Here is an 18,834-nt window from a genome sequence, read left to right as displayed (position 1 = left end):
TAGCCGCGAATATCAAACGAACACGTGCAGCGGTAGGACCAAATGATGTAAATGAGTTTTTTGAGAATATTAAAGACGTTTTAATGGATGTAGATCCTCGACTGGTCTTTCAGGATGATCCTGGAGCTAAGAAGGTGGTGGTCCCCAGGGAAACAAAACGCGTTGAACGGGTCCAGCAACATTAGAAAGCATCGGTTAGCATAGACTCAAGGAGGTCCACCTGGAACGGTTTCTGCCAATCCATCTAGTGGTTGCTTTGATATGATTCAATTCGAGAAATGGTTTTTCGATATTCTGATGCCTAAAATTAAAGATATGAACACTCCTGGGAAAAAAGTTGTAATCGGAGATAACTTAGCCTCTCATTTCTCTCCTTTAGTAATCTAGGCATGCGAGCAGAACAACATTTATATGACGCCTTTACCCCCAAATAGCACGGATATAATGCAACCATTAGATGTTGCAGTCTTCGCACCCATGAAAAAAAATGGCGGGATAAATAGAGAAATGAAAGTCCAGCGCCTCCATTCCTAAAGAATATTTCCCCACCTTGTTAACAAGACAATTGAATTCTGTGAATGAAGATGTGAGCAACAACCTTAAATCAGGCTTTAGAGCTACTACTTTGTCCATATGACTCTTCAGAAGTTTTGAAAAAGATTCCAGGGGCTCTTCCAGAAAATGTTGAAAAGGTGCAAGAAACAATGAGTCAAAGCCTAATTGATGTCCTTACGCGGTTCTAATAAGGAAAAAACTGTTAGAAAACGTGGGAAGAAAGTAGAACCTGGAAAACAACTTCGAACCGACGAACCAATAAATAATGAAAACTTTGATGCAGAACCAGTGGCTGGTCCCTCAGGAACTCAAGAGATGATTATAGAAACCAGTGATAAAGATAGCGACGATCTTGCACTGATATAATTTCAAACAGCTTCTAGCAGAGCATTGCCTGCAAGGGAGCCAAGAAAAAGAAAAGTGAAAACTAAAAACGATGGTAATTGTGCAATTTGCTTTAAAAAATGGAAAAACTACCAAGGTCCTGATTGGATTCGGTGCTGTCAGTGTTGTAAATGGATTTGCGGAATTTGCAACGAAGAAAGTGTAGATCAATTTTACGTCTGTATAGACTGCACAAATGTTGATTTTAATTCCGACGACAGTGTGAAGGATAAGGACTTCTGTATTTAAAAACATCACTTATAATTTCTTTGTTTTTTTTTGCGGTTTTTACATAAAAATAATATGTTAATTTTCTGTTATTGGGTTTTTGTAATAAATGATCAGTTAATTTTCTATTAATGAGTTTTAGTAAAGTTTACCTATGTGACTAAAAATAATTTTCACAAAAAAAATGCACTAGGCTTTTTTTTTTGGTGCCAAATTAGGTTTAGCAATAAGTCTATAATGGCAACAAACGTATTTTTATACCCTGCCAAAGTAACGCCAATAATAAAGGCTACTTTGACCCCCATCAAAAAAAAATATATATATACCTCCTCGATAAAACAAAACCATAATTGGTGATTTACTCTATTTTGTACACAAGGCACAGTGAAAATATAAAATATTGTAATTTTTAATTTGTTTGTGAGTTATAGTTCAATAATAGATTCAAACCTACCAAAGTAGCCCCATTTTACGGTATCATATCGATGGTTTTATTTTGTTTTTTAAAAAAATTACTCCAGTAATAAGCTAATTTTTTTTCCAAAAATTATCATGTTTTTGATGTGGGTATTCATTATTATAATGCTTTTTGTTTCATTGGGATATTTTTCATATTTTCCAAAATATTTATGTTCTTGTGAGGTTAAGTCCAAAAACAACAATGCCACGAAAACAACATGCCACAAATATGTCGACGACTAAAAAACTTATGAATAAAATGTTTTGGAACTATAACAAAAATTATAGTACGTTTATTGGTTATTAAAATGCTTTTTGTTTCATTAGGATATCTTTCATAGTCTCCAAGATATTTAGATCTGTATAAGGTTAAGTCCAAAAAGAGTCAGCATTTCATAAAAACCTGAATAACTCAAAAACTATTACATGAAATCATTTAGGATCAAATTAATAATGATCGTGCACTTACTGATTATTAAAATGCTGTTTGTTTCATGGGGATATCTTTGATAGTTTTCGAGGTTTCGAAAAATATTCTTGCAAATAACAAACAATGTACTGAAAATATGCACTTCTTCTAAAAAACTAATCTGTTTCCGATGAAATTTGAAACATTTAAAGGTGTTTAGTCTTCAAGAATTGATTTTGTGTAATATTGGTAAATAATTTCGCTTGCTTATTGACGATTGTCACCGTTTCTTTTGCTGGTTTTTCAACATTCTTTAAAATGGCTAAAACAAAACTAACCGTCAAATTTCGACGGATTAGGGAATTCCAAGGCGGACTGTCGATTATAATGTTAGGAAATTTACCAGAGAAGGGACTATTAGCAACAAACCTCGATCGGAAAGGCCAAATGCAACAAGTTCAAAGGAGAATTTAAATATTATAATTACAAGCAAACGCAATAGACGCCTTACCGCCCCTGAAATCACAGTAAAAATCAACAAGGAGCGTAAAAAAGCGGTCAGTCTTTCGACAGTAAAACGGCGACATAATGCTGGTCTTAAAGTACGTTTAGCTGGATCAAAACGGCTACTGAAGGATGTTAATAAGAAGAAAAGACTTGAGTGGGCCCAATCAGACAAAGAATGGCCGTTATGCAAATGAAAGGGTCGCTGAGAACTGTACCTCAGTTAAACACGGTGGTGGTTAACTGGTGATGGTGTGGGGTTGTTTCGGAGGATCTGCAGTGGGCGATCTAATTAAAATAGAGGGAATTCTTCGAAAAGAGGGTTACAAAACAATTTTAAGTGACAATTTACTTCCTTCTGGTACTCGAATAATTGGGGAAAACTTCATCTTTCACCACAATTACCGGACCTTAATCCTATCGAATTACTGTGGGATGAACTGGATAGACAAGTGCGAACATCATGCCCTATGGAGGGACTTGTGGAGTATTATCCAAGAAGAGTGGCACAAGATACCTCAGGAAACTTTGAACAAATTAATTAGATGACTACCGAAACTCTGTGAAGCTGTTATTAAAAATCGAGGCGGACATGTAGGTGAATTCAAAATTTGATTTTCTTAAATTTAATTAATTGAAAAATGTATTGTTTATATTCATTTTGTTATAAATAAACCGTTCCATAAAAACTCATTAATTTACATAAGTAAAAAAATTTACAATCATGTTCCTCTGTGTGTTAGACATATATCGGATGTTAAGAATTTTAAAAGAGAATTAAAGTCGCTTTTATTGGCTAAGGCATATTATAACCTGGATGACTTTTTTAATAATAGGTTTTAACCTTGGACATGTTGGAAAGTTTTCTTTTTTTCCTTTTTTCTTCTCTACTTTTGTCAACAAGTTTACCTTTATTTAGTAATTGATTGTTTTATTTAGTTATCTTTAATTTAAGTATGTTCAAAAAGTTTTGTCTTCTTGTGTTTAATTTTGTTCATTGTTTTGTCAATTTTTGAAATTGTATTTGTGTTTTGTTTTTTAGCTTGTAGGATGCTTGTACACAAGATTATTCTTACGTAATATAGCACATTTTCTTTCTTTCTTTCTTTCAATAACTGATGGGTTTATTATTTTTAGTTATAACTTTAAAACAGTCATATGTGGGCAAATACTTTTGAGCGGTAGTGTAAGTTCTTATGAGGTTAAGTCCAAAAACAATTAGCATTCTAGAAAAATGTGTATGACTCAAAAACTCCTAGAAAAATCATTTAGGACTAACAGAAGAATTATAGTACGTTTATTGGTTTTTAAAAAGATTTTTGTTTTATTGAAATATCTTTAATAGTTTTCGAGATATTTTGGTTTTAGTGAGTCCAAAAAACAATCAGTATTTCACCAAAACATGAATAACTCAAAAACTTCTGGATATAATTATGTTGCATTTTACAAAAACGTCAATAAATTAAAATCTTCTGGATGAAATAATTTGAGAAAAAGTTTTTTGATTTTTTGGGTTAGAAATTTCAAAAAATTGATTTTGACAATAAATAAGTTGAAAAAAAAAATGTTAAAAACGAGTTTCATCTAACTGGGTTTATTTTGAATAAATAGAATAAGTTTTTGATTATGTTCCAATTATGCGTCAATGTTATATTATTTTATACGGATCTTGTTATTCGAATGCACTGGTTACACCGTTTATTTATTTATTTATTTCAGAATTCGAATTTTTAAAAAAACGTATTCAAAAGATAAGAGGGGCAGGAGAAAAATTAAGAGCCGCACTATATTTAAAAGCAACAATTTTGACAAACAGTTTTTAGACACAGCATACACTAACTCACAAGGTGCTTTAATATATCCCAGAAATTAACTTATTGGATTATTCAGGGATTTGGTTTATTGATATACAGAGTGCTGCATCAGCATTGTAGCGGGTGTACTCACGTACGTCTACCCTCTAACCTTTGACGTCGCAGGGTATCCGTCAACGCCCCTCACTATTTCTTTATACAGTTATATGAGAGAAAAAGTTGACAAAATGCCTCGGGCGCCACTCTAAGTAATTAAAGGAGCTTAGAGTCCCCTCTAGCCTTTAGACAGTGGAGAAACCAGGTAGAGATTGAAAGTAAACTGTCCGGTTATAATGAGATCTTATTGCTCTTAATCTTTAATATTACAAATACTAATAAGTAACAGGTTTGGTTGCTTAAAACTAAATGAACAAAAGTGTCCTTAAAATCTAACAATCGCCATTACCAATTTCTATGATTAAGCACAGGCAGTTATTTGGGAAAATGTACCGGAAAATTCGGCACTCTATTAATGACGCAAAATAGTATGACAGGGACAGGGTTATGATGTTTTGTACAAGCGCTTACGGATGACATTCGTTAAGCAAAGCCGGAAACTCAACACCAATCAAGCGAAGCAATCCCAATCAATCGGTCAACATTTACTTCTGCTCTGTTGCTATACGGATAGTAATTATATTATCATGGACTCGGTTGTTACTCGTCTTTCACCACTTTGAGAAGACAAGTAATGCTTAATAAACGCGGCTACTGCCTCCCCTACAAAACACGAAGAAAGATAGTGTCCAGGTAGTAATTTAACAAAAACGCGTTGCTGCCTGCCCCACAAAACACGAAGAAAGATGGGCCCAAACAACACTTTCAAAATTAAATAAAACGGAACGGGATGGAACGATATCAATAGCAACGGATTCGATAAAGATCGCAAGCTTGGAAGCGGCCGGTCAACTGTCAACAGGTGGCTCTTACCTAACCCAATTCACACTGTCAACGTCAAGACAAAATTAAACGTAAATATTGAAAATTTAACGGTATTGAAATATGGAAAAATTACTGGTACTTCGCTCGAAAGGTATGGTACGACCTTACTGCGACGAATGTGAATCCTTGGTGGCCCTGGAACCTTTTTATACCCACCGCAGGAATTTGGATGCCGACGACTCACGAACATCCTCAGAACCAATCGTTGAATAAAAATGCAATTGGGGAAACTTAATGAAAATAGAGTTTTTCCTCATGAAAACGGTACGGATTTATTGGCTATGACCTTATATGGTAAACAAACTTAGTTTCAGCTCTCAAAACCGGGTATTTTTAGGTGAAAACAGCGGGACAAAAGCTGGCCACATGTGTACAAGAAAACCGATTTTTCAGGAAAACCGCGGGAAACTGGAACATGATTTATATTATATTTTGCCAAGTAGGTAAACCTTAAAACTTGCAAAATAGAATATGTAAACAATGCAACAGCATGAAAGGAAAATTTCATGAAAATAACCGGAAAACTGGAAGCATAGTGATGAAAACCCTCTCAGTGTTAGGCATTTGTGGTTCTTTATTATCCTAAGAATAACCAGGGCTGAAAACAATAAGGCCAGAGACAGATTACAACATAGTCAACGGAGAACTAGGTATAACCTATAAGAAATCGAACCTTTCCAGGACACTATCAAGCTAGAAACCTCTTTAAGTTCGTTTCTTTATATATGTTTACAATTATAAACCTCTCCTGACTCACAGGTAAAGCTTAAAATGTATCTTTTTGTTATGTAAATTATAAATTTAGAATAAATTCTAATTGCGATCCTATAGGTTTGAAATCTTGAGTTTAGTTGTGGAATGGGATGGGATGGGATGAACATTCAAAGTAAAACTAACAAAATTATATCACAACTTTTTGATAAAAAAATGATATCGATTGAACAACAAAAATGGTTAAAAATTAATAATGGTGTCGCTCCCAAAATCTATTTTTTACCAAAAATTCATAAATTGGGGACACCACTACGACCCATAGTTTCTTTTATTGGTTCCCCTCTTTACAATTTAACAAAACTTTTGTCCAACATTTTACAACATTTTTTTATAAAAGATGAACGATATGTGAAAAATTCTTTTGATTTCGCTAATTACATTAAAGAGCAAACAGTCCCTGAAGGTTATATTCTTGTATCGTTGGATGTTGTTTCTTTATTTACTAATATACCGGTGGACCTAGTAACTGATATAATCACCCAAAAGTGGCATCTTATCCGGCCTAATACATCGCTAGACCTTGAAACAGTTGTTTTTCTTTTTAATTTTTGTATTGAGAATAATTATTTCCAACATGGTGAAAATTTCTCTACCCAAATTTTTGGCCTAGGAATGGAAAACTGCATGTCCCCAATATGCTCAGACATTGTAATGGCACAACTACAAGATCAGTGTATTTCTGAACTATCTTTTAATGTACCTTTTTTCTGTAGGTACGTTGATGACATAATCACGGCAATTCCAAATAAAAAAGAAAACGAAATTCTATCAGTCTTCAATAGTTTCCATCCACGTTTACAATTCACTATCGAACAAGAAATTAACTGTAGTCTTCCATTTTTGGATGTTAAAGTCATAAGATCCACAGATGGTACCATAAAAACAGATTGGTATCAAAAACCAACTTTTTCAGAACGCATTTTAAATTATTTTTCAGAACATCCTATGACACATAAAATAAATGTAATAAAAAACCTAAAACATCGGTGCTTGAGACTTTCTAGTCCAGAATATCAAAGAAAAAACCTTCATTATGTTCAGACAATTTTAAAGAAAAACAACTACCCCCTATCAATTATTAAAAAAATAATTAACCACACCGAGAACATTACTCAAAATATTACACGAAACAATGAAAATAATCAATTGGCTTATTTCAAAATTCCTTACATTAACACACTTTCTCATAAAATTAAAAAGACCATACAATCAAAATCTGACGTAATTAAAATCTCAGAAAAAAATGAAAACTCGGTAAGAAAACATTTCTTTACGAAGCTTAAAACTAAAGACGCCTTTGATTTACATTCTAACATTATTTATAAAATACCTTGCTCTGGGTGTGATGTGTGTTACATTGGTCAGACGGGTAGATATTTGAGGCAGCGCCTATACGAGCATGAGTATGATTGTAGGAATTTAGCCCTTAAAAAAAACCCTACTGCTTTAGCTGAGCACAAAATGAATACAGGACACAATTTTAATTTTGGCAAGACTACAATTATGGGCCAACAGCAGCTTTTTAAAAAGAGACTTCTAGCCGAAATGATAAACATAAAAAAACATAATAATGCGGTAAATAAAAGAACGGATATAGACAATCTAAGTTCTTCTTATTTTAATCTAATAGATCAAATCAAAATGTAAACTTTTGGGACTGTTTTGGTTCTTATCGCAAAAAAGAATGCGTCTATTGTGTTCTCGCATACCCGGTTTTTCTGGCTAGATGCTAAATTATTTTTGTACACCGTAGAATCAATTTTAAAGCAACTGTCTGTGATACAACCCATCATTTTAAACCGTTTTTGTTAAAAAATTTTATATATTCTATGTTACCTGTGTGTCCTGTAAACATGATTTTTTATGACAAGCAAAATCACACTGTTATGTAAGCAATTTTATCATTTTTTTTTTTGTGTATCTTTTTAATTCAAATCTAAGATTTTGTTGTTTTTTTGTTTTTCTTTTTTTCTTTTTTGGTGGTATTAACATAACCCCAAAAAGTTAAATATTGTTTATATATAATAATCCTTTTTTATTGTGTCTTTTTTGTTACCTTAGGGCCCTGATGAAGCAATAAAATTATTGCGAAACGTTGGCCAGAACATGAAGTGACGTTGTTTTTATTCCTTCGATCCCATCCCACAACTAAACTCAAGATTATAAATTTAGAGGTTAAAATGTTAACGGAGCAAAATGATCTAAGTCGTCTTATAAAAGACTGCCTGGGCTTACCCTTATTACTATAAAATAAAGACAAAATCTTGTAACTTCGTTACAGCATAACAACGGTGTAACTAGTACATTCGAATAAAAAGATCCGTATAGATACAACTATATAAAATAAAAATAACCCCTATTTGTAGCAGATAGAACTTTATAATAGTTCTAGTTTCACTAGACAATCATCAACAGACATTTTTATGCAAAAACATAAAATTTGAGAAAATGTAGGCAGAACCTTGTTATTGTAAGTGCACGATTTATTGAATTATAACTATTTTATTTATTCGCAATATTACTCATCTGAGTCCCGACTATCTGCCTACATCATCAAAAGACTTATTAAATTACAAATCATATTAATACCAATATTTTTTTTAATTCATGCATTTTATCATCAGACAGATGATTAATCAATTTCTAACCTATGAATGCTTGTCTTATACAATGAGCAAAAATGAGTACAGTTGACTGTGCAGATACGCCTTAGTTGTTCTAAGTCCGCGAAATTTAGATTTTGGGTGACCAGTGAATTAATTGGAAAAAAAACAGTTGAAAAAGAGTACCACCTCGATGGTTTAACTTTAATTTTCAAATTATTTTTCTGAAAAAAAAAAGAAACATTTAAAATAGCTTTGAAAGTATTTACAAAAAAAAATATATCAAAAACACGCCTGTTTCAAAAAAAAACTCGCATATCGCAAATACGATTAAATCCCAAACAAAAATCCAATTCGAATTTCAATTACATACATACTTTCGCAAACAAATGAGTGTTTCTCCCCACCCCTCACCCTCCACACCGCCCCAATAAAAAAAAGCAACTTTACCCATTAATCCGGAAATCGCGCCGGGGGGCGGAATTTCCGCGAATCGCACCCCGCGTTTATCAACAAAATAAATATTTAATAATCGTTGCCTATTTTCGATTAAACGCGAAAAGGCTCCTTTTCACCCCCCGCCCCTCTAAATTAAATATTTAATTTCGGTTTTCGAGTCCACCGGTGGTGGAAATTTTTGCCCGTTCGACCGAGTTTTTGGGCCACCGGATTACGCAAACTGTGCTAATGCAAAAGCAAACCGTCCACGAGGTTTAACTATAAATAGTGATTGTTAATAGAAAACAAATTATATTTGGGTTTGGGTATTTATTTTTTAAATGTGCTGGTTCTAGTTAGAAATTTTGTGAAAAATTACTTTATAAATCAAAAACGGTCGTATTTAGAAAGAACATGGAATTTAGGGTCAAAAAAGTGAAATTTAAATTAAAAGTCATTCATGAAAATACGAGTTACGTCCAGAAAGTAAGTTCCGTTTCTATTTATATCCGCTGCAGCGCTGCGATCGCAGTTATCACTGTCAGCCACGTATGCTTTCTTGTGCTTGTTTACAATGTGAAATTAAATCTACACTTTCAGCAAGATGGAGCTTCGCCGCATTATTTTCGGCCAGTACGAGAGCGGTTGAATAACAGAACCCGCTATCCAATGGATTGGTAGAAGGAGACCGATAGAATGGCCTGCTAGGTCACCATACTTAACGCCGTTAGATTTTTTTTTTATGAAAGCATATAAAAACGGTTGTTTACAAAAATCCTGCCTGATAATATCGACAATTTAAAAAGAAGAATTACAGGCGCATGTATAAATAGGGCTCTTCCAGAAATGGTATTTAATATAATAATAATAATAATAATAATAATAATAATAATAATAATAATAATAATAATTTTATTTAGCAAAATCTGCTACATAAAAATATAATACATATTATGAAATGCAAATATAAAATTAAAAACCAAAAAATAAGGATAATATTACAATAACAGTATGAGGTACGAGTATCGTTGGCAAATAAATATGTTCAAGATTATGCATTCACCTATGAGTGGGAATATACAAAGAGGTAAGAAAAACAAACATATACAATGTAAAAATAAAATCATACAAATATAAAACGAGTTAAAATTTAATAAAATCACACAAAAAACAACAAACACTTTAAACTCCTCATAAACTAAACGTGTTAATAAAATAAATGTTAAGCGTGCTTTTGTAAAGACCATTATTAAGACAACTTATTCAGCCAATTAATTGTAACGCCTATATGCAAAAGTTTAATAAAAATAATATTAACCTAAGAAAACATGTTTGGATAAATAATATTAAGCACTTACAGGAATAATGTCCAATAGTAAGTAATTAACGATGCTTAATTACCGGTAACTTGGCAACGCAGCACTCAAATTTAAAAAATAAGATGCCAAAATGTAGAAAATAAACAGTTCTTTCAAATAAGGTATCACTCAACCCCTATTGCCATTTAAGATTTTCGAGAGGGAGGTTCTTGGGGTTAGGGGCGATTTTATAAAACCCATTTCATGACAATGGGAGTGGATGGAAGTTTTGAAACTAACACCCTGTATGTAAATATCTATTTATCATGTCATAAAAGATTGATTTCTCTGATAGGATGTTGTATGCATACGCCAAAAATGTTTGAATTATGGATGACCATCCCCTGTATTAGAATCCTTCCCGTCGTATTGTTATTTTCGATTGGCCGGATTCGAATGTGGATTTGGGTCAACGATATATGTACATACATTAATCAGTGATTTGTTCTTTTGGGGATGAAAAGGGGGACCACCGAACCAAACCTAATAACTTGTAAAAAGTAAGTGTCCTCTTTTTTTATGATTTTTGAAGATGTTAATAAAAATTGGTTTTGTCTACTTAAAGGCATAAATTATGGCAAAATACGATTTTCAGAAGATACTTCGAAATGAAACTACGACATAGAAAATTCAATTTTATCTCCTCAGTATCAGGAATATTTGAAAAATGGAAACTTTGGAAAATTTTTATGGTAGAAAGTTTTTAAAAAAATATTTGGATTAACTAAACTTGTCTTTCCGGATAAAATGGCGTATCAATTTTAAGGCTATCATTTATACAGGGTCGGCACTGTTCATTTGAAAATACTCTTTTTCATGTTTTTTCTACTTTCAATAACTTTTTAGTGGCGCCACCTAGAGCCAAATGGTTTATGGAAATCACCCTGCACACTATTCCCAAGACAATTCATGGCCGCGTCTTCATGGCAACGGACGCGAGGGTTTTCGCCGAAAAAAGATCCTTTTTATAATCGAAATTTGACTACTAAAACCGATTGGAATCGGGCCAGAATTGATGTTAGTCGGTTCTTAAAGCTTTTTACTATTTTTCCATGTACAAATCATGAGGTAAAAACCTTTTTTTATCCCCTAAAACATCGTCTGAAAATGGGCGATTTTGACGTCTATGCCCAATTTTAATGGCGTCTCTTGACAACATGGCGTCAAAGTGGATGAATCGGCTCGGACTTGCTTCCTAATTTCATTGATAAGATGCTTAAAACAGCTTAAAAATTTGAGGAATTGGTATGGAAATATTCAAGAGACTTTGGACAATCCGAATATGTGGCATATCGTTTAACAAATCGTGTTCTTTTAGCCGTGATAATTCGGCAAAATTTTGACGTTATTAGAATTATTTACCGTGTATTATTATAATATTCATGCGTCACAGTGGTCCACACAAGGCATTTTGCTAGAAAAAAATTACAATACAGTGGGTCCTACACAGATAAAAATGACTTCTTATTACAAGAAAATATATTATCTTGGCTGTTAATTATCTTTAATTAAGGATATACATTCTCATATATACATACGAGACACACGACAAGATATACATTCTTAGTTCAAACTCACGTTATCTTGTCAAAAGAGAATCCACGTTCTTCGCATTATTTTCTAATTATCTTAGCGAATTAAATCCTTGCTATTAGACAACTGTCTTTAAGAATAAAATTGTGAATTTATCGATACTTGTTTAAAGAGTACGTTGTTGCTTTAACGTCACAGGTGCTTTGCGTTGGGTCGCGTAGGTATAACCCCGGTGTTTTCCCTTTGTCGGAACTTTGGTCGTTCCAATCAATAGCAAGTTAGACGCGGCATTGTCAACGCGACACGACGTATAATCGCATTTTTGTGTGTGAATTTGGTTTTTTCAACATGGACAACATTAATTTTGAAGTTGAAGTAAGTGAAGTTTTCTCTTTTTTTAAAGCGGAATGCTTTGGAACACTTGTGGCCTGTGTTTGAAGGTATATTTATATTATAAATATATGTGGTTTTTATTGTTTTTTTTAATTACTTTTTTTAAATTATACCGGTACCTATATACGTGTGTAGGTTTAAAATACTCAGTAGGGCTATAATGCATTTTTTGCTTTCTTATAGGTATACCTAGATTAGTTTATAAATAACTAAATAAGCATGCATTGCTTTTTAAAATCTTTTGTGTAAATTATTTTTGTATCTTAAATAAAATGGTGGACGTTTGCGTTAAAATATTATTTAGAAGCTAATATAGCTATAGCTATTTTCAAAGGGCAGTCCTGAACTAGTCCGGGATTGTTTTCCTAAGTTTCGATTGGCCGATGATAAAATGCAGACATATTAAAACCAATAAAAATACAGGAAAAGACTCGGGAAAAGAATCCCGGACAAGTTCAGGACTGCTCCGTGAAAACTGCTATAAATTTTCCTAAAAGAAGAAAATATAATCTTAGCAGAAGAGAATTTTCTTACTTTAAAATTAAAATCTTGAAGGAAAGGTTATGTACTTTAAATAAGATAATTACTTCGAGCTAAGAATCGTACCATTTTAGGACAAAATAAATATCCTTGGTGCAAACATTTATGTAACTAGTGTGAAAAGTAATCCTTTTTTATAAAAATATACGTTTAATTTTTTTTCTCTTATATCGAAAAATATATGTATAATATACAGTGTGATCGTAATAGTAAGGAATAAATTCAATGTTTTATTGTCATTCATCATGTTAATTTTTTCAGGATATTCTATTAAGTTATGCATAGGTGGTTAGTCTGGTTAGCAGATATTAGCTACAAGTATTAGAGTTTTGGAAATGTAAATAACTTAGAAACCATAAGCCTAGACAATTGTTATTACCTTCTGGTTTCATAAAATAATAAAAAAAAATAAGACTAGTGCAATAAGTGTTACAGATTTTTTAATTTTGCGTTGACGTTAAATATTAACAATATAATATTAGTATGTATTTTGTGAAACTTATGACTTCCATAATATAAAATAAAAGTGTGTTATTAATATTTTATCTTCTTTTCTTTTTTATATCCTCGAAAAAACGTCGTAAAAAGCGCTATAAATTTTGCTTCGATATTTAATATTGAATGCGAAAACTTATTTAAGTGAATAAAATATAAAAAGTAAAATCAAAAACAGTATATGAAAAATGAAAACATAAGATACATTTTAATAAAAAAATACATAATTATAAAGGGGCTTTAAATACAATAAAGATATTATATACTCGTATACGTATTTGGTTGTGAACAGTCGTAATCCACAAAAAAATGTAAAATTGTGTGAAGCTGTCTAAGTACCTTTATAATTAATATTATAGTGTTTTCTGACAGGCTTAACTTAATTTTATATTTTTTTGTGAGTTATATTACGAAATTTCGAAAAGTTATCTTCCGAAACCGAAATAATAATTTTTGGGTCAAGTAAATAATTTCTTAATACAAGATATTTAATATTTGACGTAAGAACTTAATGATCTTGTATCCATTAAATTTTTAGATTTTAAGCCATTCATTTATTTCCGTCAAAGAAATGTCTTTCAGACAAGTACATTTATGTACATATGAGAAGATCACACGTTTTGAAGTTAAGATTAAGACTCTTGTACCAAAAACATAATGACCTTGGAGAGAGAAAATTATTATTTTTTCTTCTCTTAGACCAAATAACTAAATAATTTGCTGTTCTTACAATTTGGACATATTTATTTAACAATTCAAAATAGTAGTAGACTAAAGCTAAGGATGTGGTAAGTTTTTCCTAAGGTAATATTCATTTGGCTATATCCAAAGACATGGCGGCCTTGGTTTAAACTCGTTTTACTTTACGTTAAGAGATCCTTTTTATCTGTGTAATGATAAAAAAAAAATATTTTTTTGTTATCTGCCCTGATTTGAATGAAATTTAGTATTTGGGGTTTATTTAGGATCAAATTCTTCACTTTTTACAAAGTTTTGCGAATAAGTCTTTGCGTCAAGTGCTGCAGTCTATATTATGTATTAAAACACACTTTTCACATCATGATTCTGTGAAGCATGATCCCAGAAAAACCGTAAATTTACAACTTCTAAGGGTGCGAACATACTGAAGATATCTCGATGATCGCGGTCGATGTCGATGTCCCTACCTCGATGTCACATCGATATAAAACAAAACATTACTTTTCAATAAGAGCGAACACAGCAAAGAAGCTTCGATCCTCACTTCTTTACACCGATATCGATGCCAGAACAAAATATTTTGTTTTTACATATCGGTCATCCAGATAGAGTGTCTGCTGATTGGTTGAAATTAAATAGTTCGTCGAACTCAAGTACAGATAAGTCAGCGGGCCGCACAGCTACGTTCAGTACGATTTGAGTTAATAATACGAGGATACGGGATTTAGTGTTTCGTGCAGTTCCAATATGGGATAAACGTCACAAACAGCACCACAATCGACACGTTTTAGCACGAGAATGGGAAAAATTTTCTAGAGAAATGAATACAACAGGTAGGTTTGTTATTTTTTATTTTTATACATTTTTTTCACAAAAAAAAGGGAACATACCTATTTTTATTTAGGTATGATTTTCATATTTGTAACGGATTAGCATCAAAATATTGTGTAAATTTCTGTCGAACTAATTTTGCTCTATTTGTTGAGGGATTATGTGATCTTGAGCGTTGCAACTGACATTTAGTCGGGATAGGGGGAAGATCCAAATTATTTAATAAGTGACTTTCCTTATCAATTAGTATGTTATGTAGAATGCATATTGCCTTAATAATATCATCGGCAGTTTTTTCGTGGGTTTCTATAGCGCCGCTTAAAATACGCCATTTTGCAAATAGAATCCCAAAGGTACACTCTATAGTTTTTCTAGCACGTGACAACCTCTTGTTAAAATTTTCCTGTGACATAGTCAAAGATTTTCCCGAGTATGGTTTCATAACATTTTCCTTAAGAGGATAAGCTTCAGTAAGCAGTTTTAACATTGGAGTTTGGCAGAGTTTTTTCTTCGGGTATTCCTAATTTGATAGCTTCTAATAATTTTGAAAGGCTTGATGCTTGAAAAGTTCCTCCATCGCTTTATTTTCCATACGCACCGACATCAATGGATATAAATCTATAGTGATCATCACAAAGTCCTTGTAAAACTATAGAAAAAAAATGTTTATAATTAAAGTACATTGATCCTGAATGGGCAGGACACTTAATGCATATATTTTTTCCGTCTAAGGCCCCAATACAATTCGGGAACTGCCAAATATGTTCATATCCTTAAGATATTCGTAAAAAGTCGAAAGTTGTTGGTTGCTTGATATCTATTGGCTGAAATGATTGCCATAAGGTTTGACATATTTGTTTTACAATTACTGCAACTGTAGTTGCTCCCATACGAAATGCAATCGCCAACAATTTAAAGCTGTTACCTGTGGCAAGGTACCTGAAAAAATAAACATAATATAGGTATCTTTATAACGATTTTAAGAGGGTAAAAAACTATAGAACCAAAACATTGTACGAAACAGGAACTAGCTACACTTCGTTTTCTTTAAAAAGAACAATCGGTGTTGTTGCTATAGTACTCCTATAAAAAAATCTTTGTTTCAGGAAATGATGCTAGAAACTGTTGGAAAAATCTACGGCAGGAATTTGGAAAACAATACAAAAAGTACCAGGGTCGTTCAGGAGATGCCGCTCCTGATGAGAATGAGAACCAATGGCCGTATTTCCGAAAGTTAATGTTCCTGTAAGATCAGTTTACACCTCGGGATACTTCCAGCAATTTAGTCCCCGCTACTGAAACTTTAACGCAGAGTGAGATACAGGGATCTATCAGTGACTCAGAAATGTCGAATCAAAGCGATAATTTTGACGCCGTATCAAATATAACTGAGCCTTCTTCTGATCTCGATTGTGCACCTCCAACTCCACAATCTACAGTTCACGCGACCCCATCAAAATCAACCAATACTTCAGAAAAAGATTACGCTGTGACGAAAACTGGTTACAAGAAAAGAATTACGACACAGGTACAAATAGGTAAACAGCTAATTAACCTGGAAAAACAAAAGATTGCATTAAGAAAAGAAAAGTCAACCACAGTAAATGATGAAGATTTAGGATTTTTTAATTCTTTACTACCCTATGTAAAGCAGCTCAGCCCGAGAGATAAGTTGACTTTCAGAATGCAAGTCCAGCAAACGTTGTTTAATCTCCTATTTCCACCCGAAGAAACGCAAGTAAACACTAACGTACTGCAAAATTACCAACATACTAATCTTAATCAAGAATCTTTAGAGAAATCGTTCGTTTTTCAAAACTTGTACTATTATAACAAAACTTGTATTATTATATTTGCAGACTTCCACTTCTTCTCTAATACTATCATGAATGTAATAAAACGTATCAGGTGTCATTCTCAGATACTCAAAAAATCTCTGTGGGTGATTTTTAATTTCTTTGAATAAATGGTGATATTCTCCCAGATTTTGGCGTTTTTGGTTAATAGGATGTACATTATACTCACGGTTGGAGCTGTTACACACCAACCACCACTTTGCGCTTAAAGACATAGAATCATCACTGCTATTACTGCTACTATTCATTTTTACATTAAAGTTCATATATATAAAATAAACCGAACTCATGTAAACTGAAACCGCGATTACGACATCGACATCGACCGCGACCGCGATCATCGAGATATCTTCGGTATGTTCGCACCCTAAGACATATAACGCGGTAAGTAGCGTTGCCGAAGCAATTGCTCAACAATCTTCAAAGAATTTTCGACTTGAATTGTATTTAAAAAACTTTCCACTGATCAAAATCAAAGGAAATTTCTACTGGTTCCAACTATAATCAAAGTACGAATTTCACTCATTTAGCATAAGATAATTTTTTTAGACTGTTTAGTATTGTTTTCATTTTACTCATTATAACCGGTTTAAACTTGGAAAATGCTTTACTAGTTTCAGGAGCCTTGGTAAAATTATTTATTAAATTTAGTGGCTGTAGAATATTTTTAACAATATTGTCTTTACTTTCATAATATATGCTTCTTTACTGACTAATTTGATTGGAAGCGTATTGAGATTTTTTTTATAACTCTTTAGGTTTGTTTTAACGTTCGTCTATGCATTCTACATACAATTTTTCTTTCTCTACTTTTATTTTTGTTTACTAGAATCTTTCTTTTGGCCTTATATTTATTCCAGGCACCCTTATTTTTATCTAAAACGACCCTTTTATATAATATATCCTTTTGTCGCATCATATGTTTAATTTCACCAATGAGCCAGATGCCTGACATTCGTGAGTATGAATTGGACAATTACAGAAACTATGCCAGAAAAACACAATTTTCAAAAGATCCAGATAGTCATTTTGCAATGAGACGATGTTGTGAAAAAAAATTTAGTTTTCATTAATATATGCATACAAAGGTATTTGTTTGTGTACAGTCTTGTTTTGGTGCAGGTTGTGAGTTTTATATCTCCTCCGTGTTGGGTATAAGTATTTTTTTGGTGTGAACAATTGTTTCTTTATAATATTTCATCTTTATATTATTTTTCTTATTATTATTATGTATGATTACCGAAATTTATTTATTATTTATTAGGGTTAAGTTTGAGTAGCCTTAGGCTAGACTTCGCCTTTTTTTTCCATTTGTAATATTTGTCAATCTATTGTTTTTTTTTTTGAATAAAAGACGATTATTATTATTATTATTATTATATCTCTCAGTCTCAAGCACCATAAAAAAATTGTAATAAAATAATGTTTTATCATTGCAATTGGATAAACTATACTAGAAAACATAAAAATTTCAGAACATCCAGACAATCATTTAAAATTGGATCATATGGATTTTTGATTTATGACATTAAAAAAAAAAAACATTCTAAATTTTTTTCTTGTCCGGCACATTTTTTTTATCCCTGTTTGGCGTATTATATCATACAAAGCCTGGAAACATCCAGTATCTAATTCATATCTGAGGTCATACAACTCCTTTCATATGGGGCACATAAAACTGGCATATTTATTTATTTATTTTTTTTTTTAATTATGTACGTGTGATTTTCCAATTATTACTGGGGCGAATCAATAAAAATTCCCTTCTTTGACGCATTTCTTTTACTGCTTCGCAGCACCAATAAAACGACATTTTACGACACTTTTTTCAAACATAATTACCCCCAGAAACGATAAAACAAAAAAAGAGGTTATACGCGTAAGCCAAACGTAATATTATTATTTTTTTCACGCTATACCACAGAGAGAGAGAGAGAGAAAGAGAGGAGTGCTCCATAAATTTCCATCGTATAAAACCGC

At 32.4% G+C, this 18,834-nt stretch overlaps 2 protein-coding genes across 16 annotated transcripts in view; one reads left to right on the top strand and one right to left on the bottom strand.

Moving 5' to 3' along the window:
* LOC126750389 (uncharacterized) overlaps nt 1–18,834 on the bottom strand; it is a 387,538-nt gene that overhangs the window by 175,626 nt on the left and 193,078 nt on the right. The gene's annotated exons all lie outside the window — the stretch shown is intronic.
* Nucleotides 5,378–8,044, top strand: LOC126750390 (uncharacterized). Its single transcript, XM_050460009.1, has 3 exons — nt 5,378–5,598; nt 5,672–5,773; nt 5,889–8,044. Exon 3 carries the CDS (start codon nt 6,193–6,195, stop codon nt 7,753–7,755), a length of 1,563 nt encoding a protein of 520 aa, XP_050315966.1. The 5' UTR covers nt 5,378–5,598; nt 5,672–5,773; nt 5,889–6,192; the 3' UTR covers nt 7,756–8,044.

This window comes from Anthonomus grandis, chromosome 2, assembly GCF_022605725.1.
Source record: "Anthonomus grandis grandis chromosome 2, icAntGran1.3, whole genome shotgun sequence".
Taxonomy (NCBI): domain Eukaryota; kingdom Metazoa; phylum Arthropoda; class Insecta; order Coleoptera; family Curculionidae; genus Anthonomus; species Anthonomus grandis.
The sequence above is the reverse complement of the archived record's forward strand: the minus strand, read 5'-3'. Positions and strand labels throughout refer to the sequence as shown.